At 39.7% G+C, this 23,359-nt stretch overlaps 1 protein-coding gene across 2 annotated transcripts in view; it reads left to right on the top strand.

The window, feature by feature from the left end:
* The window catches only part of GPC4 (glypican 4), a 136,115-nt gene extending 125,391 nt beyond the window's left edge, over positions 1-10,724 (top strand). For both annotated transcript variants that reach the window (XM_077145956.1, XM_077145957.1), the window contains 5 exons: positions 5,868-5,998; positions 6,212-6,358; positions 7,227-7,363; positions 8,222-8,397; positions 8,592-10,724. In XM_077145956.1, the coding sequence (XP_077002071.1) occupies positions 5,868-5,998; positions 6,212-6,358; positions 7,227-7,363; positions 8,222-8,397; positions 8,592-8,797 (797 nt within the window). In that variant the 3' untranslated portion in view covers positions 8,798-10,724. The remainder of the gene's footprint in view (positions 1-5,867; positions 5,999-6,211; positions 6,359-7,226; positions 7,364-8,221; positions 8,398-8,591) is intronic.
* The last annotated feature ends 12,635 nt before the right edge of the window (positions 10,725-23,359 follow it).

Genomic DNA, 23,359 nt, shown 5'->3' on the forward strand with positions numbered 1-23,359 from the left:
CCCCACTTTGCAGAATTTGCGTATCTTTATAAGCACCTATTTTTCACTTATTTGCCCAAATCATGGGAACATGCATGCAATTTGCTGGCTTGTTTTTCTTTTTTGGGGGCGGGCAAGGGTTGGGAAATGCTTTTTAGTCAGCATGAGAGCTAATTACTATATTAACTCTGTTTGAACATGCATCAATAAATTGGCTCCAACTGATTCTTGAGAACACTGCTGCAAGAAAAAAATATATAAAAGGATGTGAATATTAAGCACTTCGGCACAATTGTAGCCTAAGTAGCTCAAAGCTAGAAGACCTGAAAAAAATCTTTACACACAGAAAAAGCAGAATCCCATGAAAGGAAAGGCATAACAAGAATAGACACACACACAAATGGCATATCTTGCCCAGATTGAAGCCGCAGGAGAAATTGTGGCTTCATAAATATTTCCCATGGAAGTGAGAGCTCATGGCATTTCCTGAACTAAAGTAGTTGTTTATTCTCTCTCTCTTTTTTTAATTCTCACTCTCATTGCCACATCAAAATGTCAAGTTTGCAATTCACTTTTACTCATTTCATTTTTAAAATAACTTGGTTACCCTTTTTCACTTTCCCCTATAAAGCCCTGCTTCTCTAGGCAAAGGAAAATAATTTGCCATATGGTGTAAAAACTTGTAGGTTGCAGGGATCCAGTTTTACTAGTCTGTACAGATACATCGGAAGGGCAGAGAGACATGTCCTTTATATTTCTATTAGCCAAACGGATCCAGCTGAAAGTACACTAATGTCTTCACCTCCTTGTAATAGAATACAAATTCTTCTCCATCTTTTTCCAAGAGTTTGCAATTTCATCTCAAATCAAATCCACACTCTCACTTGCACAATTGATATTTTTAATGCACGGATGACTTACTTGCTGTCATTGTTCTTGTGTGTTTTAAAAAATTATATTCGTTGAAGAAACACAATTATACCCAATTGGAAATTGATAGGATTTCTGCATTGACTTTCCTGAGTTATTTCAAATGAAATTTGGCACGTTGAAGGGTGGGGATGAGGTAAATAATTGTATCTAAATTTCATTTTTAACCTAATGGGTAGTCTTTATTTTTAATAAGTCAATGTAAAAGACCAGGAGTAATAGATGTTGTTAATCTCCAGTTCATTTTCCTGAATTTGTCACAAGGGTCTAATTAATCTGCTCTGAAGTTGTAGAGTTCCGTCCCAATTTATATGCCATGGCTATGTATTTTTTTTTTCCTTTGCAAGGATTTTTTTTTCTTCCCTTTTAAATGACAGCAGTTAATGAATGGTCAAGGGCTTTCCCCCCCCTTTTTTAAGATCAGATCTTGGGGTTAAGTTGGGAAACTGCCTTTTGTTCTTCCAGTCAGGTCAGGAAGGCTGAAGATGTGGGTTTCTGATTATTGGCAGCACAATGCAAAAGGAATCTCTTTCCCTAGTGAGAAGGGGATGCTTTGTTGCTGGGGGCTGGCAGGGGGTGGGGGGTACCCAATGCTGGTATCCGAGCACTGAAATAATGCAGTTGGACTAGACCCTTTAAGAGACTCAGGATGGGTTTTTCAAATCGGCTTTCATGCTGCTATAGCCTCCTTCTTTTTCTAATTAAAAAAAATGTTTTTATTAGAGAAGTTGTGGGTTTACAGAACAATCATGCATAAAATATGGGATTTCCATGCACCACCCCAACACTTGCATTTGAGGAAAATTTGTTGTAATTGATGATAGCATTTTTTTTTTCAGAGCCAAACAAAGATTCACATTCCTGTTGGGAATCTTGTATTTTGTCAGTTTTTAAAAATTTATTTTTTAAAATTTATTTATGTAATTGACAAACCAAAACAACATACAAACATGAACATTGTTAACATACAAACATTCCATACATGGTGTACAATCAGTGGCTCACAGTATCATCACATAGTAGTATATTCATCGCCATGATCATTTTTTAGAACATTTGCATCACTCCACAAAAAAATAAAAAGAAAAAAGAAAAAACTCACACATACCATACCCATTACCCTTCCCTCTCATTGACCACTAGTATGTCCATTTACCCAGTATATTTTAACCTTTGTTCCCCCTATTTTGTTCTATGTCCCTTACCACTCTCTTTCATCGGTCACTAGTATTTCAGCCTACTCAATTTGTTTTAACACTTGTTGCCTCTATTATTTATTTATTTTTATCCCTATTTTTTTACTCATCTAGATAAAAGGAGCGTCAGACACAAGGTTTTCACAATCACAGAGTCACATTGTGAAAGCTGTAGATTACAGCATTTTTAACGTAATTCTATAATTTTTTTAAACAGTAGTTAAATTTGTTACAAATGATGAAAGATTATTTAAGTAGTACTGTTAACTATTGTCCATAGTTTACACAGGGGTATTTTTCCCCCATATTCCCAACTTAGTTTTTTTCTTTTTTTTTCCATGCATATTTTTATTTGCTTACTCATCTGCCCATGTGCTGGCTAAAGTGGGTGTCAGTCACAAGGTTTTTAACAATTACTCGATCACAAGATGAAAGCTATGTAGTTATACACTTATTATCAAAGACCAAAGCTACTGGATTACAGGTCAACAGTTTCAGTTATTTCCTCATGGCTGTTCTAATGCAACTAGAAACTAGAAAGTACTGTCTATATAATGAGTCAGTAGTCATAATCATTTGCTCTTCTCAGTTACACCTCCTCCCTCTCATTTGATCATTCTCTCAATCTTCAGAAATATCTGGGCACCTCTCTTTAACTACATCTGCATTGCCTTCAATTGTGACCCTTTTAGTAAATGTGGAAGCAATGTCAATCTTTATCAAGATGTGTCCAAATAAGTGGCCGGAGGGAAGTACCTGAAACTGTTGAGCTGTGTTCCAGTAACCTTGATTTTTTTAAAAAAGTATTTTCATTGATAAGCCATAAGATATGAACATTTCATATACGGTGTACAGTCAGTCAGTGGCTTACAGTATCATCACATAGTTGTGTATTCATCACCATGATCATTTTTTTCAACATTTGCATCTCTCCATAAAAAAAAATAAAAAAGAGAAAAGAAAAAATTCATATATCCCATACCCCTTACCCCTCCCTCTCATTGACCACTAGTATTTCCATCTACCCAATTTATTTTTAACCTTTGTCCCCCTATTATTTGTTTATTTTTCATCCATATTTAGCCCTGATTCTTGAAGACGATTGTATAATGATAGAGCTTTTACAATGTGACTGTGAAAACCTTGTGTCTAATGCTCCTTTTATCCAGGGCATGGACAGATGAGTAAAAAAAAATATGGATTAAAAATAAATAAATAATAGGGGGAACAAAGGTTAAAATAAATTGGGTAGGTTTAAATGCTAGTGGTGAATGAGAGGGAGGGGTAAGGTGTCTGGTATGTTTGAATTTTTCCTTTTTTCTTTTTATTTCTTTTTCTGGCGTGATGCAGATGTTTTAAAAATGAGCATGGTGATCAATACACAACTATGTGGTGATATTGTGAGCCACTGATTGTATACTTTGGATGGATTGTTATGTGTATGAAGATTTGCCAATAAAAAATACATACATATTTCTTAAAAAGATGTGTCCAAATGGATGAAATACCTCAGACTAGGTTTTGTAAGAGATGAGTTCTATGAAACCTTGAGTTTAAAATAGAAACCCAAATACCTGCTCTGCATCAGTTTCTGGAGAATCATAAATTATGCTCAGGTACAGCTTGTTCTCCATCTGATACTACAGCTGGGTTAACATTATTTTGTCCCCGAGCCAACCTTACGTATGTCGAATGTTGCCACCTGCGTGAAATTAGTCCTGGGATTGCGGGTGGGGACCCGTCCAGCCAATTGCTGGTAAGAAGCAGGGGCCCATTGGATAACCCCACAAGTACAAAGAACTGTGCCCCAGAACAGCCTGCACAAAATGAACATACCAAACCAAACATCTTTGGATTTCTCTTGGGGCCCCTTATCAGGAATAGCTGTCTGCTATCTGGAAGAACCCCGTTGATTGCCAGTGGTGACTTTCCCCCCGGGGGTTTGGACACAGCTTTGGTTCAGGGGCTGCAGGCAAAAGGCGCCTTCACCCGCATTCCTCAGCTACACAACGCACAACGCCATGGCACCGGCCGCAACAAAAGCCTGGCTTCGCTCTTCATTCCCAGGCCCTTGTGTATGGCTGGTCGGCTCAGAGTTTACAAAGACGCCAAACAGCCTGAAGAATTGGGGGTTTATGTTTCCTTTCAGTCTTTCCCAAACACATTAGTGATCTGGCCTTTCTTCACCACTAGGGGAGTAAGTAGTTACAAAACGCACTGCTTCTTTCTCGTTTAAACCTCTGCATCTTGGATGTTGATTATCTGTCCATAATATTTTTATTTGGAGCGAGCAACTTCTTCTCAGCCACGAAGGAATGTGCTTTCTGTACGTGGCAGCCCTGATGCTTTGACAATGATGAACACATTTAAGTTGTGCTCCACTTGTTTACAAAAGTCTCCTTTTGCTAGCACATCAAAAGCATTTTTTTTTCCCTCCCCTCCAGTACAATGGTATATTCATGCTGGCAGCCTTTACTTAGAGGTTTGAAGCGTCACTTTATTGGCGCTTACCACAATGCAACTGGAAACTTCATTTGGTATTACTTTTTTTTTTTAAATAGCATTTCACGGAAATCTATTTGTGGTTTGTGACATCGGAATTGTAGTTCAGAGAAATGACCCCATGCTTTAAAATGTTGTATTGCATTTGTTCTAGGTCAAAGGTGAAAGGTTGATGACCAAATTTAGTTGCATTGATATGTTGATGCTTAACTCCTTTCCACTAGGAAGTTTAGGTAGAAGTTCTGCTATGGGCTGTACCAGTATCGAATAGAAACTAGCCCTTCTTTCTAGTAGCTGTCCCTGGAGTACCTGAAGGCCATGGTTAATGTAGGTCTATCTCTACCTTTTCTTGCTGTGCATTAGGCCTTGGTGTGAAAGGGGAAAGAACAAGTTTAAAAGTTCCCTGTTTGTCTTTAATGAAACGTCTCTTTCCTTCATTGGGTATTACACCTCCGAGTTCCTCTTATTTTGCACAATAGATGTCAGGCAAAAAACAAAACCTCATAGCCCTTATAAAATGACATGACAGGAAACAAGTGCAGAATACTTTGTTTAAGGGATTCAGTTTTTACCGAGAAATGGTAGACTTCTTCCAAAGTCTAAAAGGGTTTTGCAGAGTAATTGGTGAAGATACACACTGAGAGTATATGATTTTTGAGTACCATATACAATGTTTGTGTGCTGGGTTTTGTGTTGTCTTTTAATTCACGTTGAAAATGGGTGGGGTAAGCCATGTTTTTCTCTTTAAAATGGATTGAGGCCCTTACATTTGCAATAGGAAATTTATCTTAATAAAAAAAATTGCATTATTCAAAATTTCATTGTTTGCAATCATTAGCATCCCTAGGAACACTTTCATTTGTATTTTCCTATTGTGCACTCAAGCATCTGAAAGGGTTTCATTAAAAAAATGAAAGAAAAGAATCTGGCATGGCCAGATTTTAGCTTGATTTATGGTTTTGACGCTCGTAAATGGAACCTGAAACGAAAAAAATCCTGGGAAGTCTCTTGGGAGAACTGGCATGCTATTCTACCTGTAGCCTTAATTTATCTGGCCATTTCACACTTGAGAGCATGATATACCATGACTAAATGCACTTTGATATTATGGAAATAGACGTGCAAACACAAATGTAATTGTGATACATGTCCCAACCACCCCGGAATCAAAGATAGTAAAATAATCAGGCTGATTACCCAAAGTCGGCGCTGATGATTCACTTTCTCTGCTGTGTTGCTCTTCCCCAAACCCCACGTTAGATGCGATGTTGATGGTGGCGGAGAGGCTGGAAGGTCCTTTCAACATTGAATCGGTCATGGATCCCATTGATGTGAAGATTTCTGATGCTATCATGAACATGCAGGAGAATAGTGTGCAAGTGTCTCAGAAGGTAGGGACGGGGCGGTGCTATGTGGCTCAGTGGCAGAATTCTTGCCTGCCATGCCGGAGATCTGTGTTCGATTCCTGGTGCCTGCCCATGCAAAAAGTAAAAAACAAACAAAAAACCAAACAACAACAACAACAAAAAAACCGTAAGGAGGTCAGGATACTGCAGGGCTCGTGGTGTGGTTTCCCCAAAATGACCATGCTTATTCCACGGCAGGTTTTCCAGGGCTGTGGGCCCCCCAAGCCCCTCCCAGCTGGCCGAATTTCCCGTTCCGTCTCGGAAAGCACCTTCAGCACTCGCTTCAGACCATATCACCCCGAGGAACGCCCCACGACAGCGGCTGGCACCAGTTTGGACCGACTGGTGAGCACTTTGGCAAGGATGGCTGGGTTTAATGGGAAAGAACCGAAAACATTTGCTCAAAATGAATTTTTTGTTGGCAGGCTTACAAGTTTGGGGGTTTCAGGTGGAACTTTTCAAGCATGTAGTATGCTGGCTTATGTCGCCAGATCTGCCCCCTCTCATTTTCGAGCTTAGAAAGTTCATGCCCTGAGTTTTTATCTCAGAACTTCTCTTTGCTGTGAACCTATGTTTGCTGAACTTTGACTATATGCCTGTCACTGAGTTAGGCCCTAGGGGGAGGTTCACAGAACTAAGTACCTCAGCAAGGAGGGAATAACAGACATCCCAGCTTACTAGCGTCAGTCCGTGTATAGTAAATGCTAGAATGGGAGAAGAGTAGGAGAATAAAATGGAAATTGCTTTATTTACTGTAACATAGTGCAAAAATGTAAGGGAGTATTGCCAAAAATGGTAATAAAGTGGTAGGAGGAATCTCAGCGAAGTGAATGTGAGGTGTCTGGGGGTGGAGAACAGCAGCAGGCGGGTTTCATGGAGTAGATAACTCATAAGCTTGACCTGGACTGGAAAGACCTTGCAAGAAGAGACTGTATCTCGTCATCATTTCCAAAGGGCACGGACCCTAGTAGCTAACACCAGAGAGGGAGAATGGACAGTGGGTCTGGGCAACCCCTTCAGAGCTTGCATCCCAACGATTAGCTCACTGGAGTGATTTTGTATTTCTGAGTAGAAAATTGATCTGCTCTTCACCTTCTTGCTAGAGTTGGAAACAAATTGCGCATCCCTCTGGAGCTATTTTAGTAGAGCTGAAAGGACACCTCTGTGGGTGGTTTGTGGTTTGTTTTACAGAGGTCTCTTTCTTCTTAACTAGGTTACTGATGTCAAGGAGAAACTGAAACAGGCCAAGAAGTTCTGGTCCTCCCTTCCTAGCAACGTTTGCAATGATGAGAGGATGGCTGCGGGAAATGGCAATGAGGAGGAGTGCTGGAATGGAAGAGGCAAAAGCAGGTTAGCCTCTGTTTGAGTGGATTGGCGTTCTCTCCCTAAATGCCTGATGACCTCCAGAGAGGCTTCTCTCAATTGTCAGTGGGAGCATAGTGAAGTAATCATCCTGAAGTGGCAGCAACCCGGAAGGCTTCCAGGTGTTCCTGGGAATGGACTCTGTCATACATGTGTTGGGAAAGGCACCCAGTTGCCTAGGAATAATATTGGGGCAGAAGTCCTTGACAGTGTTTATATCCTGATATCAGGGCTACAACCAGGGGTCAAGCTGTTTCAATAGCAGCATTCATTTTTTGGTTTTTCTTTGTAAATTTTTTTTATTTCCCCAGGAGATGTCCTAGGACCTTGAAACTTTGAATTTAACTTAATTCAAGTTTTTTAAAATGATGAAATACAGCATATATACCAAAAAGCAATAAATTTCCAAGTACATTGTAACAAGTAGTTACAGAACAGATTTCAGAGTTTGGTATGGGTTACAGTTTCACAATTTCAGGTTGTTCCAAGACACCGGAGAACTAAAAAGAAAAATCAGTATAATGATTCTGTACTAATACTCATTTGTTAAATCCTAAATGGTGGCATTATTTAAAAAATATTTCGTACCTCTGGTCGTTTGTCTGATGGGCTGGCCTCATAAAGCTTTATAAAAGGGGGGTGGCTTTCAAAAGGGTCACAGTCAAAGTGGAGAAACAAATGTACACCTAGGAAAAGGAGAAATTTTGAGTGGTTCATTAGTTGCTGAAGAACTTGCAGGAACTTGTGCCCAATGGAAATGCTAGGATCTAGGCAGGAATCTTTAATGACCCTCTCTAACCTTTTGCTTTACTGATCATTTTAATGGGGTTCCATTTCGCATTTCAGGTACCTGTTTGCAGTGACGGGAAATGGATTAGCCAACCAAGGCAATAACCCAGAGGTCCAGGTCGACACCACCAAACCAGACATACTGATCCTTCGTCAAATCATGGCCCTTCGAGTTATGACCAGTAAAATGAAGAACGCTTACAATGGGAATGACGTGGATTTCATCGATATCAGTAAGTGTTTGTGGTTTGACGTTGCAAATCATTATTATATGCCTTGATGACAACAAGCAAAACGAAATCAATTCCTATTTTTTTGGGGGGGGGGTGGAAGGTGGGGTGCCATGGTTTGGGAATTGAACCCGTGTCTCCTGCATGGAAGGTGTGCATTCTACCGTGGAATCCTTTTTTGTTTGTTTTTTAAATAGGTGATGAAAGCAGTGGAGAAGGAAGTGGAAGCGGCTGCGAGTATCAGCAGTGCCCTTCGTTGTTCGAGTACAATGCAACTGACCACACTGGGAGTGCCAGTGACAAAAAAGCAGCTGATGGCGCTGGTGCCCATCTTGGGGTACAGCCCTACCTCCTTGCGGTCACCTGCATCTTGTTCCTGGTTATGCAGAGAGAGTGGAGATAATTTTCAAAGTTGGAGGGGGAAAAAAATGTTCATCACAATGTTAAAAGGCACCGGTTATCACTTTTGTACCATCCTTAGTGACTTTGCTTTTTAAATGAATGGACAACGATGTACAGTTTTTACTATGTGGCCACTGGTTTAAAAAATGCTGACTCTGTTTTGTTTTGGTTTGGTTTTTTTTTTTCCGTTCAGTTTTGGGAGAAAGAAGGGATTCATACATTACATTGACTCTTTGCCCCCCACCCCCCCACCCCAGAATCATGTTAAACGTGGCTAACATTGTAGGTACAGAACTGTAGTTAGTTGTGCATTTGTGATTTTATCACCCTATTGTTTCTTTGTTTCTTTGTTGTTTCATTTTGTTTGTGGGTTTTTTTTTTCCAGTTATGATCTCACCTTGTTTCTTACAAGAAAACCAGGGTCCTTTCTTGGCATGCAACATGTACGTATTTCTGAAATATTAAATAGCTGTACAGAAGCAGGTAGTATTTATCATGTTATCTTATTAAAAGAAAAAGCCCAACGAGCAGTAAAATTGCCATTTATCCCTGCTATTTTAGTTGCCTTATTGGGAGAGAAGTGGAGGTGATTTTGTTTTTTATTTTTATTATTAAGTGAGGACAGAATGTGAAGGCACAAGCAGGCTTCTGAGCCACTTGCCAGATTGTATTCAAGCATAAGTACAAGAAGAAGGTGATAATACTTCATTCACAGCTGGTGATTGGAAGAGACTGCAGACTACCCATTTTGGTTGAGTTCAATTGGCGTAAGTTAAGATCATTTCTTCAACTTGCTTATACTTACAGTATAACCCATTTAGGAAGATTCTTGATACAGTCTCCCTTGAAAAATATAAGGCAATCAAGATGTCACAGTTTTTCGCACATTCACACTTAGTTTGGGGGTGTTTTTTTTTGTTTTGTTTTGTTTTGTTTTTAACGGGCAAGTTTAGCAAGCCACTGTGTGCTGGTCTCATGTCCACATTGACCCAGAAATAAGTAACCAACAGTGTCATTTGATCCTCCTAGTTACAGTGGTCCAGATCTCAAATCCAGCCAATATACCGGGAGCTGTCTGGGGGCTAGCCAAGAGTTGGGGCTCAGGGAATAGCTTTCAACAAGCATGAGCGAAGCTTTTGTCTGCGCATGTGTCATTTGCATTTGTTTTGGGATCCCAGTTGTTTTTAATTTTTTATTAACAAGCTGTCTTTGAGTTTTTTCCTTGCCCAACCACCATAGATCATAAAGGCAAAGGACTCGTAGTGATTCACAGGTGTGTGCTCCCTTATCGATAAAGCCAAGGAGCTCGCTTGGGGGAAGATCTGGGTATCCAGATTTTTCCTGTGTTGCTTTCACTTTAGTTTATTTTTGCTTTGGCAGGGGTGTGTGGGGAAGTGGGATGGGGGTTAGGTAGAGCTGAGATGGCATTTTAATGGCGATACTTTGCCATGTGGGTGAACTGACAAAGGCCCTATCTGTTGTCCCAGGGCAAAGATTAAAAGCTGCTTTGGCCCCTGTGGAACACTTTCCTTGTCCCCATACTAAATGACAGCTCATAAAATTATGCGGATGTAACACATCATTTTAAAATGAGTCACCAAAAATCTTCAGAAAAGACTAAAATTCTGCAAGTCTCTTCCTGCTTTAGAAAGCCATTGAGATCCCAACAATTCTACAGAAGGGAAAACCCACAGAGAGGTTGTGTTTGTTACTGTTCGATCTTCAGTTGTAAGAGGAATTCTCTATTTTTATATTGAAGCATAATTACTTGATAGCTCAGGGTCTACATTTCATTCAACTTTTTACACCAAATTCTGCAGAATGGTCAAAATGGAATATGGGGGGCTGTTGTAAACAGAGGCTTAATTTTATTAGAAGTAGCCAGTTATTTATTAAAGCATGATGTTAATAAAATAGGCATATTCTGGCTGGTGTGTACTGAGTGTGGTTTTTTAAAATAATAAATCACAGAAAACATAAAATTGAAAAGGCGCTCCATTTATGTATGAAGAAAAATGGATTGTAAATAGCTAAGCTGCCTTGTGAGAACTTGGAAAATGTGCTGATACTTAGTCACTACCTCAGTTGTAAGGAATTTCCTTTTTAGCTTAGACTGCTATTACTTTTACTGGGTAGAAATGAATCTGGTCTCCAAAATGTGGCTCAAGGAGTGATCCCCATAGACCTTGTTAGATTGTTTTTAATTTAAAACCTTGAACTCTGCCCAGCTGGTTTCTTTCAGTCAGGTTCTCTAAACCAATAACATTTTCCGAATTAAATATTCTTGAAGGTTCTTTGGGACGCTTACTGATTTGTTTTCTTTCTTGGCATTTTTTTCCCAGTTACCCTTTTATTATTTAAATTGTCTCTTGCTTTTGAACTTGAACTATGAAATAAACAAATCATAGGTTTTTCCATTCAGGTCTGACTGGATAACTCTTGGCTTCTAACCAGCTGGCAGCTCCCCCATCCCCCCCGAAAAAAAGAAAGAATAAAGGCTAGTTGAATACGTTAAAAACCTTAAGAGTTCAGAGTGTGAGGTAAAATAAAAGCCTTGTTAGGGGAAGACCTGACATTTCCAAGCTCTCGGTTAATAGTTTATGAAGCGTTTTTGTTTTAGAAAGTCATTTGTAAATATTTTTTCAAAAACCTCACCCACTCTATACTTTTCTTAAAGTACATTTTACGACGCTTGGATTTATATTTCATTTCAAAAATAGTAATTAGCACCTATTATTTTGCTGAAAGAAAAAGAGAAAAGAATTGACCTGCATTTTAAAAATTATTTATTTTTATTGATATATATTCACATACTATGAAATTATCCAAAGCATACAATCAATGGTTCACAATATCATCATATAGCTGTGCATTTATCATCATCATCGACTTTTTTTCTTTTTTGTGAAAAATAACATATACAAAAAAGCAATACATTTTAAAGCACACCACAACAATTAGTTGTAGAACAGATTTCAGAGTTTGGTATGGGTTACAATTCCACAATTTTAGGTTTTCACTTCTAACTGCTCTAAGATAATGGGAACTAAAAGAAATATCAATTTAATGATTCAATAATCATATTCATTTGTTAAATTCTACCTTTTCTGTATAACTCCACCATCACCTTTGATCTTTCTGTCCCAGTCTTTAGGGGTGTTTGGGCTATGGCCATTCTAACTTTTTCATGTTGGAAGGGGCTGCCGATAATATGGGGTAGGGAGATGTCACCAGCTGATGTTCTGGAGAGGCTGGGCCCTCCAGGTTTCAGAAATTCTCTGGTCCGGGGACCCATCTGGAGGCTGTAGGTTTCTGGAAAGTTACCCTAGTGCATGGAACCTTTGTAGAATCATATATAACACAGTAAGTGTTCTTTAGGATTGGCAGGAATGGTTTGGTTGGGGTTTGACTTTCATTTTTAAACTTTATTATTAAATGCTAGTAACCTAAATGCATATAGGTTAAACCTAAACATAACTTAAATGCATATAACAGTTTATATGAAGTAAAATTGTGAATTTAGAACCAAAACCACAATAAGGATGGATAGTGCTACATGAAATTCTACTTCACATTTTCTGTAGGCCAGAAGGCTTAAATCACAGACTCTGTCTATCAGAGACAAATGCTATATTCTATGTGTTTCTCTAATTTTTTATTTTTGTTTTGTTTTGTTTTGTTTTGTTTTGCATGGGCTGGCACCAGGAATCGAACCCGGGTCTCCGGCATGGCAGGTGAAAACTCAGCCTGCTGAGCCACCGTGGCCCACCCTCTAATTTGATTTTTAATTAGGTAATATGTTGACATTATTTTAAAATCAAAGCATATTACAAAACATGTAAAACCAAAACGTCTAAAGTGAAACTTTCCCTCCCATTCCTGCACCAATCTGCCTAATTAACCCCACGTCCAAGGTGGGGTATTGTTTCTCGTTAATACTAATGTCATATGTTGTTGTGCTTCTTTTTTACTTTGTGCTCTTTTTTTATTAGAGAAGTTGTAGTTTTACAGAAAAATCATGCAAAAAATACAGTGTTCCCATTTATTTCCCTATTATTAACAACTTACATTAGTGTGGTGCATTTGTTACAGTTCATGAAAGAACATTTTTATAATTATGGTGTTAACAATAGTCCATCATTTACAATAGGAGTCACTGTTTGTGTTGTTAAGTCCTGTATTTTTTATTTTTAAATTTTTATTGCAGAAACGTGTACAACCTGGAATTTCTTCCTTTAATCGTATTCAAATAGAGAATTCTGCTGTTAATCACATTTACAATGCTGCACTACCATCACCACTATCCTTTACCAAATTTTTTCTATCAACCCAAATAGAAATCTGTACAATTTGAGCATTAACTCCACATTCCTTACCCCTATCCCAGCTTCAGGTAATCTGTATTCTAGCTTTCGACTCTATAAATTTGCTAATTCTAATTATTTCATACCAGTGAGCTCACGATATTTTTCGTTTGGGGTCTGGCTCATTTGATTTAGCATGAAGTCTTCAAGGTTCATCCATGTTGTCACATGTATCAGAACTCCATTCTTTTTTAGAACAAAATAATATCCCATTGTGTATATATACGCCATTTGGTTATCCGTTCAGTTGATGGACACTTGGGTTGTTTTCATCTTTTGACAATTGAGAATAATGCCTTTATGAACATTGGTGTGCAAATAATAGTTCATATCCCTTCTCTCAGCTCCCTTAGATATATACCCAGATGTGGGATTACCTAGTCATATGGTAATAGTATACTTAACTTTCTGAGGAGCCACCAGACGTGTCCTCCACAGCAGCTGTTCCAGTTCCCACTAGCAATGAATGAGTGTTCCTATTTCTCCTCATCTTTCAACACTTGGAATTTTCCATATTTTTTAAACTAGTAGCTAGTCTTTTGGATGTGAAATGGTATCTTATTGTGGTTGTAATTTACATTTCCTTAATAGCCTAATAGCTAGTGATGCTGAGGACTTCTTCATGTGCTTTTTGATCATTTGTATATTTTCTTGGGAGAAATGTCCATTCAAGTCTTTTGCCCATTTTCTGAATGTATTGTTTATTTTAGGGTTTCTTTATATTTTCTGGATATTAAACCCTTATCAGTTATGTGCTTTCCAAATATTTTCTCCCATTAAGTAAGTTATCATTTCAATTTCATGATAAAGTCCTTTATGCACAAAAGTTTTCAATTTTGAGGAGGTTCCATTTATCTGTTTTTTCTTTTGCTGCTTGTGCTGTAGGTGTGCCATCTTAAGAAACTATTGCCTAACACAGGGTCCTCCTGAAAATGTTTCCCTATGTTGTATCTAGGAGTTTTTTTCATTTTGTTTCCTATATTTAGTTCTCGATCCATTTTTAATTGATTTTTTGTATATTGTGTGAGGTAGGGGTCCATGTTATTTTGCATATGGACATCCAGTTTTCCCAGCATCATTTGTTGAAGAGACTATTCTTTCTCAATATTGCTGAACTCTCAATTTTATTTTGTTGATGTATATTTCTTTCTTTGTGTCGGTACCATGCTGTTTGGATTGCTGTGGCTTTGTCATAGGTTTTTAAGATATGGAAGTGTGAGTCCTTCAACTTCATTCTTCTTTTCAAGATGGCTTTTTACCTATTCATAGCCCCTTACTCTTCCATTTACATTTGGAAATTGGCTTGGAATTTTGATTGGGATTGCATTGAATCTATATAGCTTTGGGTAGAATTGACATCTTAACAGTACTTTGTCTTCTAATCCATGAACGTAGATTATGCTTCTGTTTATTTAGTTCTTCTTTGACTTCTTTTAGCAATGTTTTGTAGATGGCTGCGTACAAATCCTTTACATCCTTGGTTGGATTTATTCCTAGATGTTTTCTTCTTTTTGTTGTTATTGTGAATGGAATTTTTTTCTTGATTGCCCCCTCAGATTTTCATTACTAGCGTATAGAAACACTATGGATTTTGGGGGGAGGTTGATCTTGTACCCTGCTTCTTTGCTGAATTTTTTCATTGGCTTGAAGAGCTTTGTTGTAGATTTTTCAGGATTTTCTGTATATAGGATCACATTGTCTGCAAAGAGGAAAAGTTTCATTTCTTCCCTTCCAATTTGGATGCGTTGGTGTTGTACTTCTAGAGTCCCCGAGTGTGTAATCAGACACTCTTTGGGTGTTAAGGTTCATTTTTGGTAGTGTGTATTTATAGTATTTATTACCAGTGAAGAAGAGACAGGCCAAAGCAAGTGGGAAGAACCTCTTAGGACACAGCACATAGTACCCGTGTTAATACCTAGGCATGACTCCAAGAAGTGCTCTGACTTGGAATTCCCTCATATTCTGTTAAAGTACTGTTCATGCTTTCTCAAGCCAAGATCCCTTAAAGCAGTATCAATGGGCACACAAGATGAAAGTGAGAGACTATTGGTAAAATGTGTAAGTAGATATTCTTGGTTACTGCATGAATTACCTGTCCAATGGCCAGAGAGGCATTAGTAAATGAAGTTCACTTTTCACATAAAGGTGAATTCATACGGATCCATGTCTGAAAAGACTTCTAGTTTCACATTAATCAGTAAAATCTATAGAAATCTATTTCTCAGCATGTATCTACCTGTGGAATTCAATGCAAATTTTACTCTCTACTTTTAAAGACATGTTGGGAATTCTGAACAAAAGCAGAAGGTTATTGGGGAGAGAAAGATCTTCATGCACTTGTCCTACCAGGTAAAAGCTGATGAGAGATGACCGGTGTGGTTAAAGAGTAAAGACAAAGGTACATGTGTGATGAATCAAGAGGCTTTTTAAAGGCATTTTATGGACTTGATTTCTGATCTTTGGGGGAACAGTGTTTTGAGACAACTTCCTTGCCACTCCATGGTATTAGGTTTCTTACATGCCAAGATTTAAAGACCTGAAAGAACTGTGTGTGTGTGGACACATACACACACACACACACACACATACAATATATATACATAAACTTGCACATATACGTCCACATACAATTATTTATTCCTATATTTTCAAACATCATCCCAGATAATCCTTACCCTCTTACTTCTGGCTGTCTTCCCCCTTTTGTCACTGGTTTATACTGGAGGAATGCAGATTAATTTTAACAGTAGCCTAAGGGGAATCATAATTAGGAAAGTAAGAGTCCTGCCAAGAGAAAAAAAGAAATACAAACCTATAAAATGCATTCCAGAACCCAAATAGAATTGCTTAGATTACCGGCCCTGGAATTAGCTTTTCCACATTGCCATAGATAAGCCTGAGTTCACTATAACTCCATGATCTTGCTGGCTCATTGCACGGGACACTTGGTGCTAACTTGGCCACAGGATCATGAACAGTGTGATCTTCTACCCGTTGGTGGATCCCTTGGCTCGTCCCTTCCATGCATTAGGACCTGGAACCTCTTTCATTGCATTTGTCTCCTTGCTCCCCTCTCTCTTTAAAAATGTAATAAAATTATGTTTTATTCTTGTATTTCCATTCTGAGTACTTTGCAACTAGCTCTGGCAGTGGGAACTAACAGACATTTGGGCATACTTACTGTAAAAAGGAAAAAAGAAACTAATTATTTGCTGTTTATTCACCTGTAATATCCTGACTGAGAGGCAAAGTAGGAAGAAGCTGTGTGCCTGGCACTAAGGCTAGGCCACATCAATTATCTCACAGTCCTGCAGTGTAGAACCTGCTTCATTTTGCAGATGAATAAAAGGACTCGAAGTTTGGTAATGTCCAAGGTGACACGCAGATAAGAAATGGAAGTAGATTTGGAACATGTTGTTCTGCCTCAGAGCTTATTCAAATGCTAGTTTTACTTCAGTCCCCCCTTTCCATTATTCCACCTTGTCTGAAATCCTCTGGAAGAGACCAGACTTGTCCATCTTGCCAATGTAGAACTGTACGGGTGTTGAGGGGCCAGGTTTATAATCCATGGAAGGCACTGGTTGACTTATTCGACAAGTGCAGGTGATGAAGTGAGGAGGTACCTGGAGAAAAATCTTGATGATAACATTTCCTAGCCTCACACTGTGGCTCCTTTGCTACTTGACCTGCAAAGTGGGAAGCGCTCAGATGATAACATTGCATGGGGACTCTCAATGTCCTAAGGCATATTAGATTCTTAGGACTGCCATAACAAATTACCACAAACTGGGTGGCTTAAAACAACAGTAATTTATTATCTGATGCTACTAGATGCCAGGAGTCTGAAATCAAGTTATCCACAGGGCTATGCTCTAGGGGAGATCCTGTTCTTTGCCTCTCCCAACTTCTGTTGGTTCTAGTCATTCCTTGGCTTGTGTTTGCTTACTCCAATCTCTGTCTTCATCTTCACATGGTTGCCTTTCCATCTGTTTCTTATAAGGACACTTGTCATTGAATTTAAGGCCCTCCCAGGTAAACCAGGATGATCTGAAGATCCTTAAATTGATTACATCTGCAAAGACCCTTTGGCCAGATAAAGTCACATTGGTGGGTTCCAGGCGTTTGGAGGTGGACATATCCATGATGCACTATAGCCCACTGCAGACACCATATGGCATCTTTGTGCCAGTTCTGGAGGAACCAATCTCTAGAGGGCCCTTGGGATATTAAATGATATCAAGTGATATTCCCTCCCTCTCCAGGACAGCCTCAAATGACCTTGTCTGAAAGGGCTTTCAAGGTCCCTGGGCAGCCACAGTGCTGGGAAAGGTCAACTTGCTGGACATGTAAGCAAACAGTCTGGTGAGAAAAACTCCATAAGTTTACGTTCGGAAAATTCATACCTATTTAGTCAGCTGGCACTCTGTGGGAAGGTAAATACATCTTGAGATAATTGGGACTCAGTGAATATAATCTAGGTTTCTCAAAAGGCTCTCAACAAGACAACCTTCAAAGCTATAGCTGGGTGAGAAATTGAAAAACAACAGGGATAAACTGGCACTGCCTCTAGATAAGGAGTTTAACAATAGGTTATTCCTGCTGGACTGGTCTTAGTGCCCATTAGAAAAGACAACATCTAAAGACAAAATCTGTGCTTTAGGGAGAAGATATATATATTTTTTCACTTACATTTCCCACCCTGAGAAAGAACCTGGGAATTTTTGTTAGTTCTATCCTGAATACATGTCCCAGCATGTCTATCAGACAGTATGTGGGAAGCAAATTCAGAAAGGTCCTGATCTAGAAGACTGGTCTTTGTTAGACCTCAACCTTGATACAAGGTCAAAAGATGAGCAGCTAAGCAGCAGGGATGGGGTTGGGGAGCTCTGCCTCCAAATGAAAGACAAGGGTTTCTTCAGCAGTCTGCAAAGAAAGAAGCTGAAAGTTTCCAAGGTGTGGTAGATTGAATTATATACCTCAAGAAAGGACATACTCTTCATCATAAGCATATCAACCCCCCGAGAGCCAGGAAAGGCAATTCGGGTGGGCAGGATCCAATTCAAATTCTTCAATTGGACGTGACTTGCCTAGAATGTTTAAAGATGACCTAAGTAGGAGATATGGGTTGAATTGGATGGAATTGTCCTTGGGCTTAACAAAGTGTTCAGTACTGTACTGGGCAACCTGAGAGGATTCAGCCTTCTCAACACCCCATACATTCTAGCCTCCCCCAAAAGATCCTGATGTGAAGCTTTCTGGTGAAGGCAACCTATTTCTATACAAGGGGCACTTTCTGGAAGTCCAGGTTTAGGGTAACAGAGTAAGGCATATGAAAAGTGCTCTTCCCAGGCTCCCAGCCCAATCACACCCTTGGTTCTGGCCAGCTGCATACACGTAATCTTCTCCAAATCATCAAGCATTGCTTCCTGCTTACCCACACAGCCCTTCCCCCAGAGATGTTCGAGAGCTTGGGAGCATTTCAGACCACTCTATTCTGTTCTGTTTTGTCCACTTGGCTCTGGAGAGAATCATAGACCTGAGACCCTCAGGGCCTATGGTTTGCTAGACACCATCCTGCAGGGACCTGGTATCACATGGAGTTGGGAAATTTCTTCAGGCATTAGTCAGCCAGCCGGTGGGATGAGTGGATCAAATACAAATCAGGTCAAGGAGGAACCACCATGATGATGGGGAGATGGGAGGGATAGAGTATCACCACCGTGATGACCTCTTGGGTCATCTAGATCATAGTGTGAAAACCACAAAACTGCTTAATTTTTTGGGGCTTCAGTCTGTTTTTCTCTTAAATGGGGTCAATTCCTGCCCTGTTTATCACGCAGGGTTATGAGTATACAAAGGGAAGATGCACACACCAGTACTTTGGAAGCTGGACCATACCATGGTATTCCAAGGTGTGGTGGATTTGGATATTTGCCCCAAGAAAGGACATAATCTTAGTCCATATTCCTGTGGGGGTGAACTCATCTGTAAAAAGCATCTGAATATGTTATGGTGAGTCAAGCATGCATTCATTTGTGAATAGGGTCTTAGATCCTATTTAGATATGGCCCAACGGAATCAGGGTAGGGGACTTAATCTGTGTTACCGGAGGCCATATGGAAGGAAGGCCAGAGGAACAAGAAGCCAAAAGTCAGCAGAAATCGGAAGAGCAGCACAAGGAAAGTGAGATAGCTATGTGACTAGAGGCAGAGATGCAAGGGAAGGAACCCCAAAGACTGAAGCAAACCAGTGCAGGAATGCACCAGACTCCAGGGAGAAAGCATTGCCTTGTCAATGCCTTGATTTTGGACTTCTAGCCTCTGAAACCATGAGCCAATTATTTAAGCCAACCCATCGTGTGATTTTTGTCACAGAACCAGGAAAATTAAGACACGAGTTAAGGCGTTCCCTTCCAAAGGGGAAGGGCACCAGGAGCTGCTCCATCACATGGCTTTGCCCAGAGTGGTGACTGGGTATCCTACAATGCCCCACTCACCGTGCCCTTGGGTGAGGGATCATGCATTTCCAAAGCCTGGCCACTGAGCACCACCTCCTGCAGTGGGCACATGTGTGCCGGGTTGGAGCCTGGTAGGAAGAAGCTCCAGCTGCAAGCACTCTGAGATGGACCCTGGCCCCAACTGCACTCTTGGCATACTCTCTGAGGATTAAATATTATAAATGTCTAGAATGGAGCTGGCCTCAAAAGGCTGTGTCCCGGTACATCTGCCATTGCCAAGTGATACTAGGAAGGCTTGCATTTATAGAAAATGAGCAGATGGGAGAGTAAACCTTGATTCTTCCTGGTAAGAAAAGATATCTAACAATGTACCCTAGTTTTGGGATTCAAAACAGGAGAAGCTCTAAATGGCCCCTTTACCCTGCCTCTTCACCTTTCTCCATCTCTACTGCACACCTTTTTCTACTCTTTCCCATGAAGGCAACTTGGGGAATAGATTTCCACACTAAGCCTCTTTTCTAGGAGACAGAGGCAAGCAGGACATTCAGGTGAACTCCGCTCGCTTCCTCCACCCCACCCTACCCAACCCTCCTGCCAATTTCCTGCTTAATCCTGGGTTCCTGGGGAGGTTTCATCCCCTCTGTAAATTAACACTCTTCTCTGCTGTTCATAGCAAGCCTGCACCAGCAACTTTGGTTCCAGGATTGACAGGGAAGAGGGAGAAAGCTATCGTGATGGTTAGGTGCTGGTGTTAGCTTGGTCAAGTGATGAAGCCCAGTTGTTTGGTCAGGCAAGCACTGGCCTGACCGTTGCTGCAAGGATATTTTGTGACTGGTTGATAAACTGGAAGGCTGGTGTATTAAATCATCAGTCATTTGATTGCATCTGTGGCTGATTACATCTCTGATCAACTAAGGGGCATCTCCCACAAATGAGATAATCCAATCAGCTGGAGGCTTTTAAGGAAGGAGAGAGACTCTGTCACTGCTTCTTCAGCCAGCGAGCCTCTCCTGTGAAGTTCGTCCAGACCCTTTATCTGAGCTCCCAGCTTCACACTCTTCCATTTTGCACTCTTCCATTCCCATGGTTGTGTGACACAGCTTTATAAATCTCATATTTACAGATATTTCCTGTTGGTTCTATTTCTCTAGAGAACCCTGACTAATACAGCTATGCAGGACTGTTCTGGAGTGTGCAAATCCATCTGTATTTACCCCAAAGAATCCAAAGTGGTCTTGGAATGGCAGTGTTGTACAGGGGTTGTCTGGTGCCAACCAAAGGCCCTCAAGCCCTTTAGGCACTTCTCATGTCTCCTTTTGGACCAACCCTTGGCTTTTTTAGTGTTTTACATGGTCAGGTCTTTGACTGAAATAAATAAAATCCTTTAAGACACATCCTGTAATAACTATGGCTCTTCAATATTGGAAGCTTGCTGAGTCACTTTCTGGAATAATTTAAAGTTGTCTTCATTGTTGAATTCAGTTTTGGAACACCTGAAAGTTTATCAGTTGTACCCAACTGCTTTAGTTTTCCAGAATTGCTATAACAAAATACTATGGGCAAGTTAGTGTAAACAACAGGAATTTATTGTCTGTAGTTTTGAAGAGTAAAAGGCCCAAATTCTGTATGGTTCTGGTGGTGGTTTGCTGGCCATCTGTACCTTAATCTCCACCTCCACCACATGGCTATCTATTTCTTTCTGTCTCCTCTTGTGGCACCTACATCTGTGTCCAAATTTCCTTTGCTTATAAGGACTTCAGTCATATTGGATTAAGGCCCATGCTGATTCAATATTCAATTTGGCCTCATCCTAATAGGATCTTCAAAGACCCTACACCCATAGGACCAGTGGTTAGGACTTGAACATGTCTTGAGGGAGACAAACTTCAATCTCTAATACCAGCTTAGAGAGAAAACACATTCTACAATTTTAACATCTTAAATTGATAATTGCCTTGGGAATTTGCTGAATTTAGTATGGAGCAAAATACACATCCAGTAACTCTATGGCTCATGAGGGCCCTATTTTAGTTTGCTAAGTTCCCAGAATGCAATATACCAGAAATGGGTTGGCTTTTTTTTTTTTTTTAACATGGGCAGGCACCAGGAATTGAACCCAGGTCTCCGGCATGGCAGGCAAAAATTCTGCCACTGAGTCACTACTGCACCACCCTGGGTTGGCTTTTCTTTTTTTTTTTTTTTTTTTTTACATTTTTTTTTATTAATTAAAAAAAGAATTAACAAAACAATTAGAAATCATTCCAATCTACATGTACAATCAGTAATTCTTAATAACATCACATAGTTGCATATTCATCATTTCTTAGTACATTTGCATCGATTTAGAAAAAGAAATAAAAAGACAACAGAATAAGAATTAAAACAATAATAGAAAGAAAAAAAACAAAAAAAACAAAAACAAAAAACCTATACCTCACATGCAGCTTCATTCAGTGTTTTAACATAATTGCATTACAATTGGGTAGTATTGTGCTGTCCATTTCTGAGTTTTTATATCCAGTCCCGTTGTACAGTCTGTATCCCTTCATCTCCAATTATCCCTTCTCTTTTTTTTTTTTTTTAATTAACGGAAAAAAAAGAAATTAACCCAACATTTAGAGATCATACCATTCTACACATGCAATCATTAATTCTTAACATCATCACATAGATGCATGATCATCATTTCTTAGTACATTTGCATTGGTTTAGAAGAACTAGCAACATAACCGAAAAAGATATAGAATGTTAATATAGAGAAAAAAATAAAAGTAATAATAGTAAAATCAAAACAAAACAAAACAAAAACCTATAGCTCAGATGCAGCTTCATTCAGTGTTTTAACATGATTACTTTACAATTAGGTATTATTGTGCTGTCCATTTTTGAGTTTTTGTATCTAGTCCTGTTGCACAGTCTGTATCCCTTCAGCTCCTGGGTTGGCTTTTATAAAGGGGATTTACTAAGTTACAAGTTTACAGTTCTAAGACCTTAAATATGTCCAAAGTAAGGTATCCACCCTCTGAAGAAGGGTCAAATGGCATCTGGGATTTCTCTAACAGCTGGGAAAGCACATAACTGGCATCTGAGGTCCTTACTTATCTTCTCCTGGGCAAAACTCTGGATTCTGTCTTGCTAAGCGTCTCGTGAGAAGGCACATGGCGATGTCTGCCGGTCCTCTGCTCCCAGGTTATGTTGCCTTCAGCTTCTAATTCCAGTGGCCTCCTCTTTCTCTTCTATCTCCAAGCATCTCCAAAAATCTGTGTCTTTGTTGGTTGTTTTAAGGACTCCAAAACTGATCAAGACCCACCTTGAATGAGCGGAGTCAATCGCCATCTGATCTAAAGGTCACACCCACAATTGAGTGTGTCACATTTCCATGGGAACAACCTAATCAAGAGGTCCCACCGTATAATACTGGTTCAGGATTAAAAGAACATGGCAGCTCCCACCATATTGGATTTAGGATGAAAAGAATATGGCTTTTCTGGAGTATATAACAGTTTCAAACTAGTCCAGGCCCTTCTTCACCCATTCCACAAACTTTGATTGAGTATATACCATGTGCCAGGCCTTGTGCTAGGCACTGTGGATACAATAATGAAGGGAAATAGAAGGGGTGTCCCTTCTGGTGAAGCTCACCGCTAATGAGGGGGATAGACAAATAGTCACATCAAGGAAAGTATAATTGTGAAGTGCCATGGGGCTCTCGCAGTATAGAATAATCTAGTTAGAGCCCCAG

The sequence above is a fragment of the Tamandua tetradactyla genome, chromosome X (assembly GCF_023851605.1).
Source record: "Tamandua tetradactyla isolate mTamTet1 chromosome X, mTamTet1.pri, whole genome shotgun sequence".
NCBI lineage: Eukaryota > Metazoa > Chordata > Mammalia > Pilosa > Myrmecophagidae > Tamandua > Tamandua tetradactyla.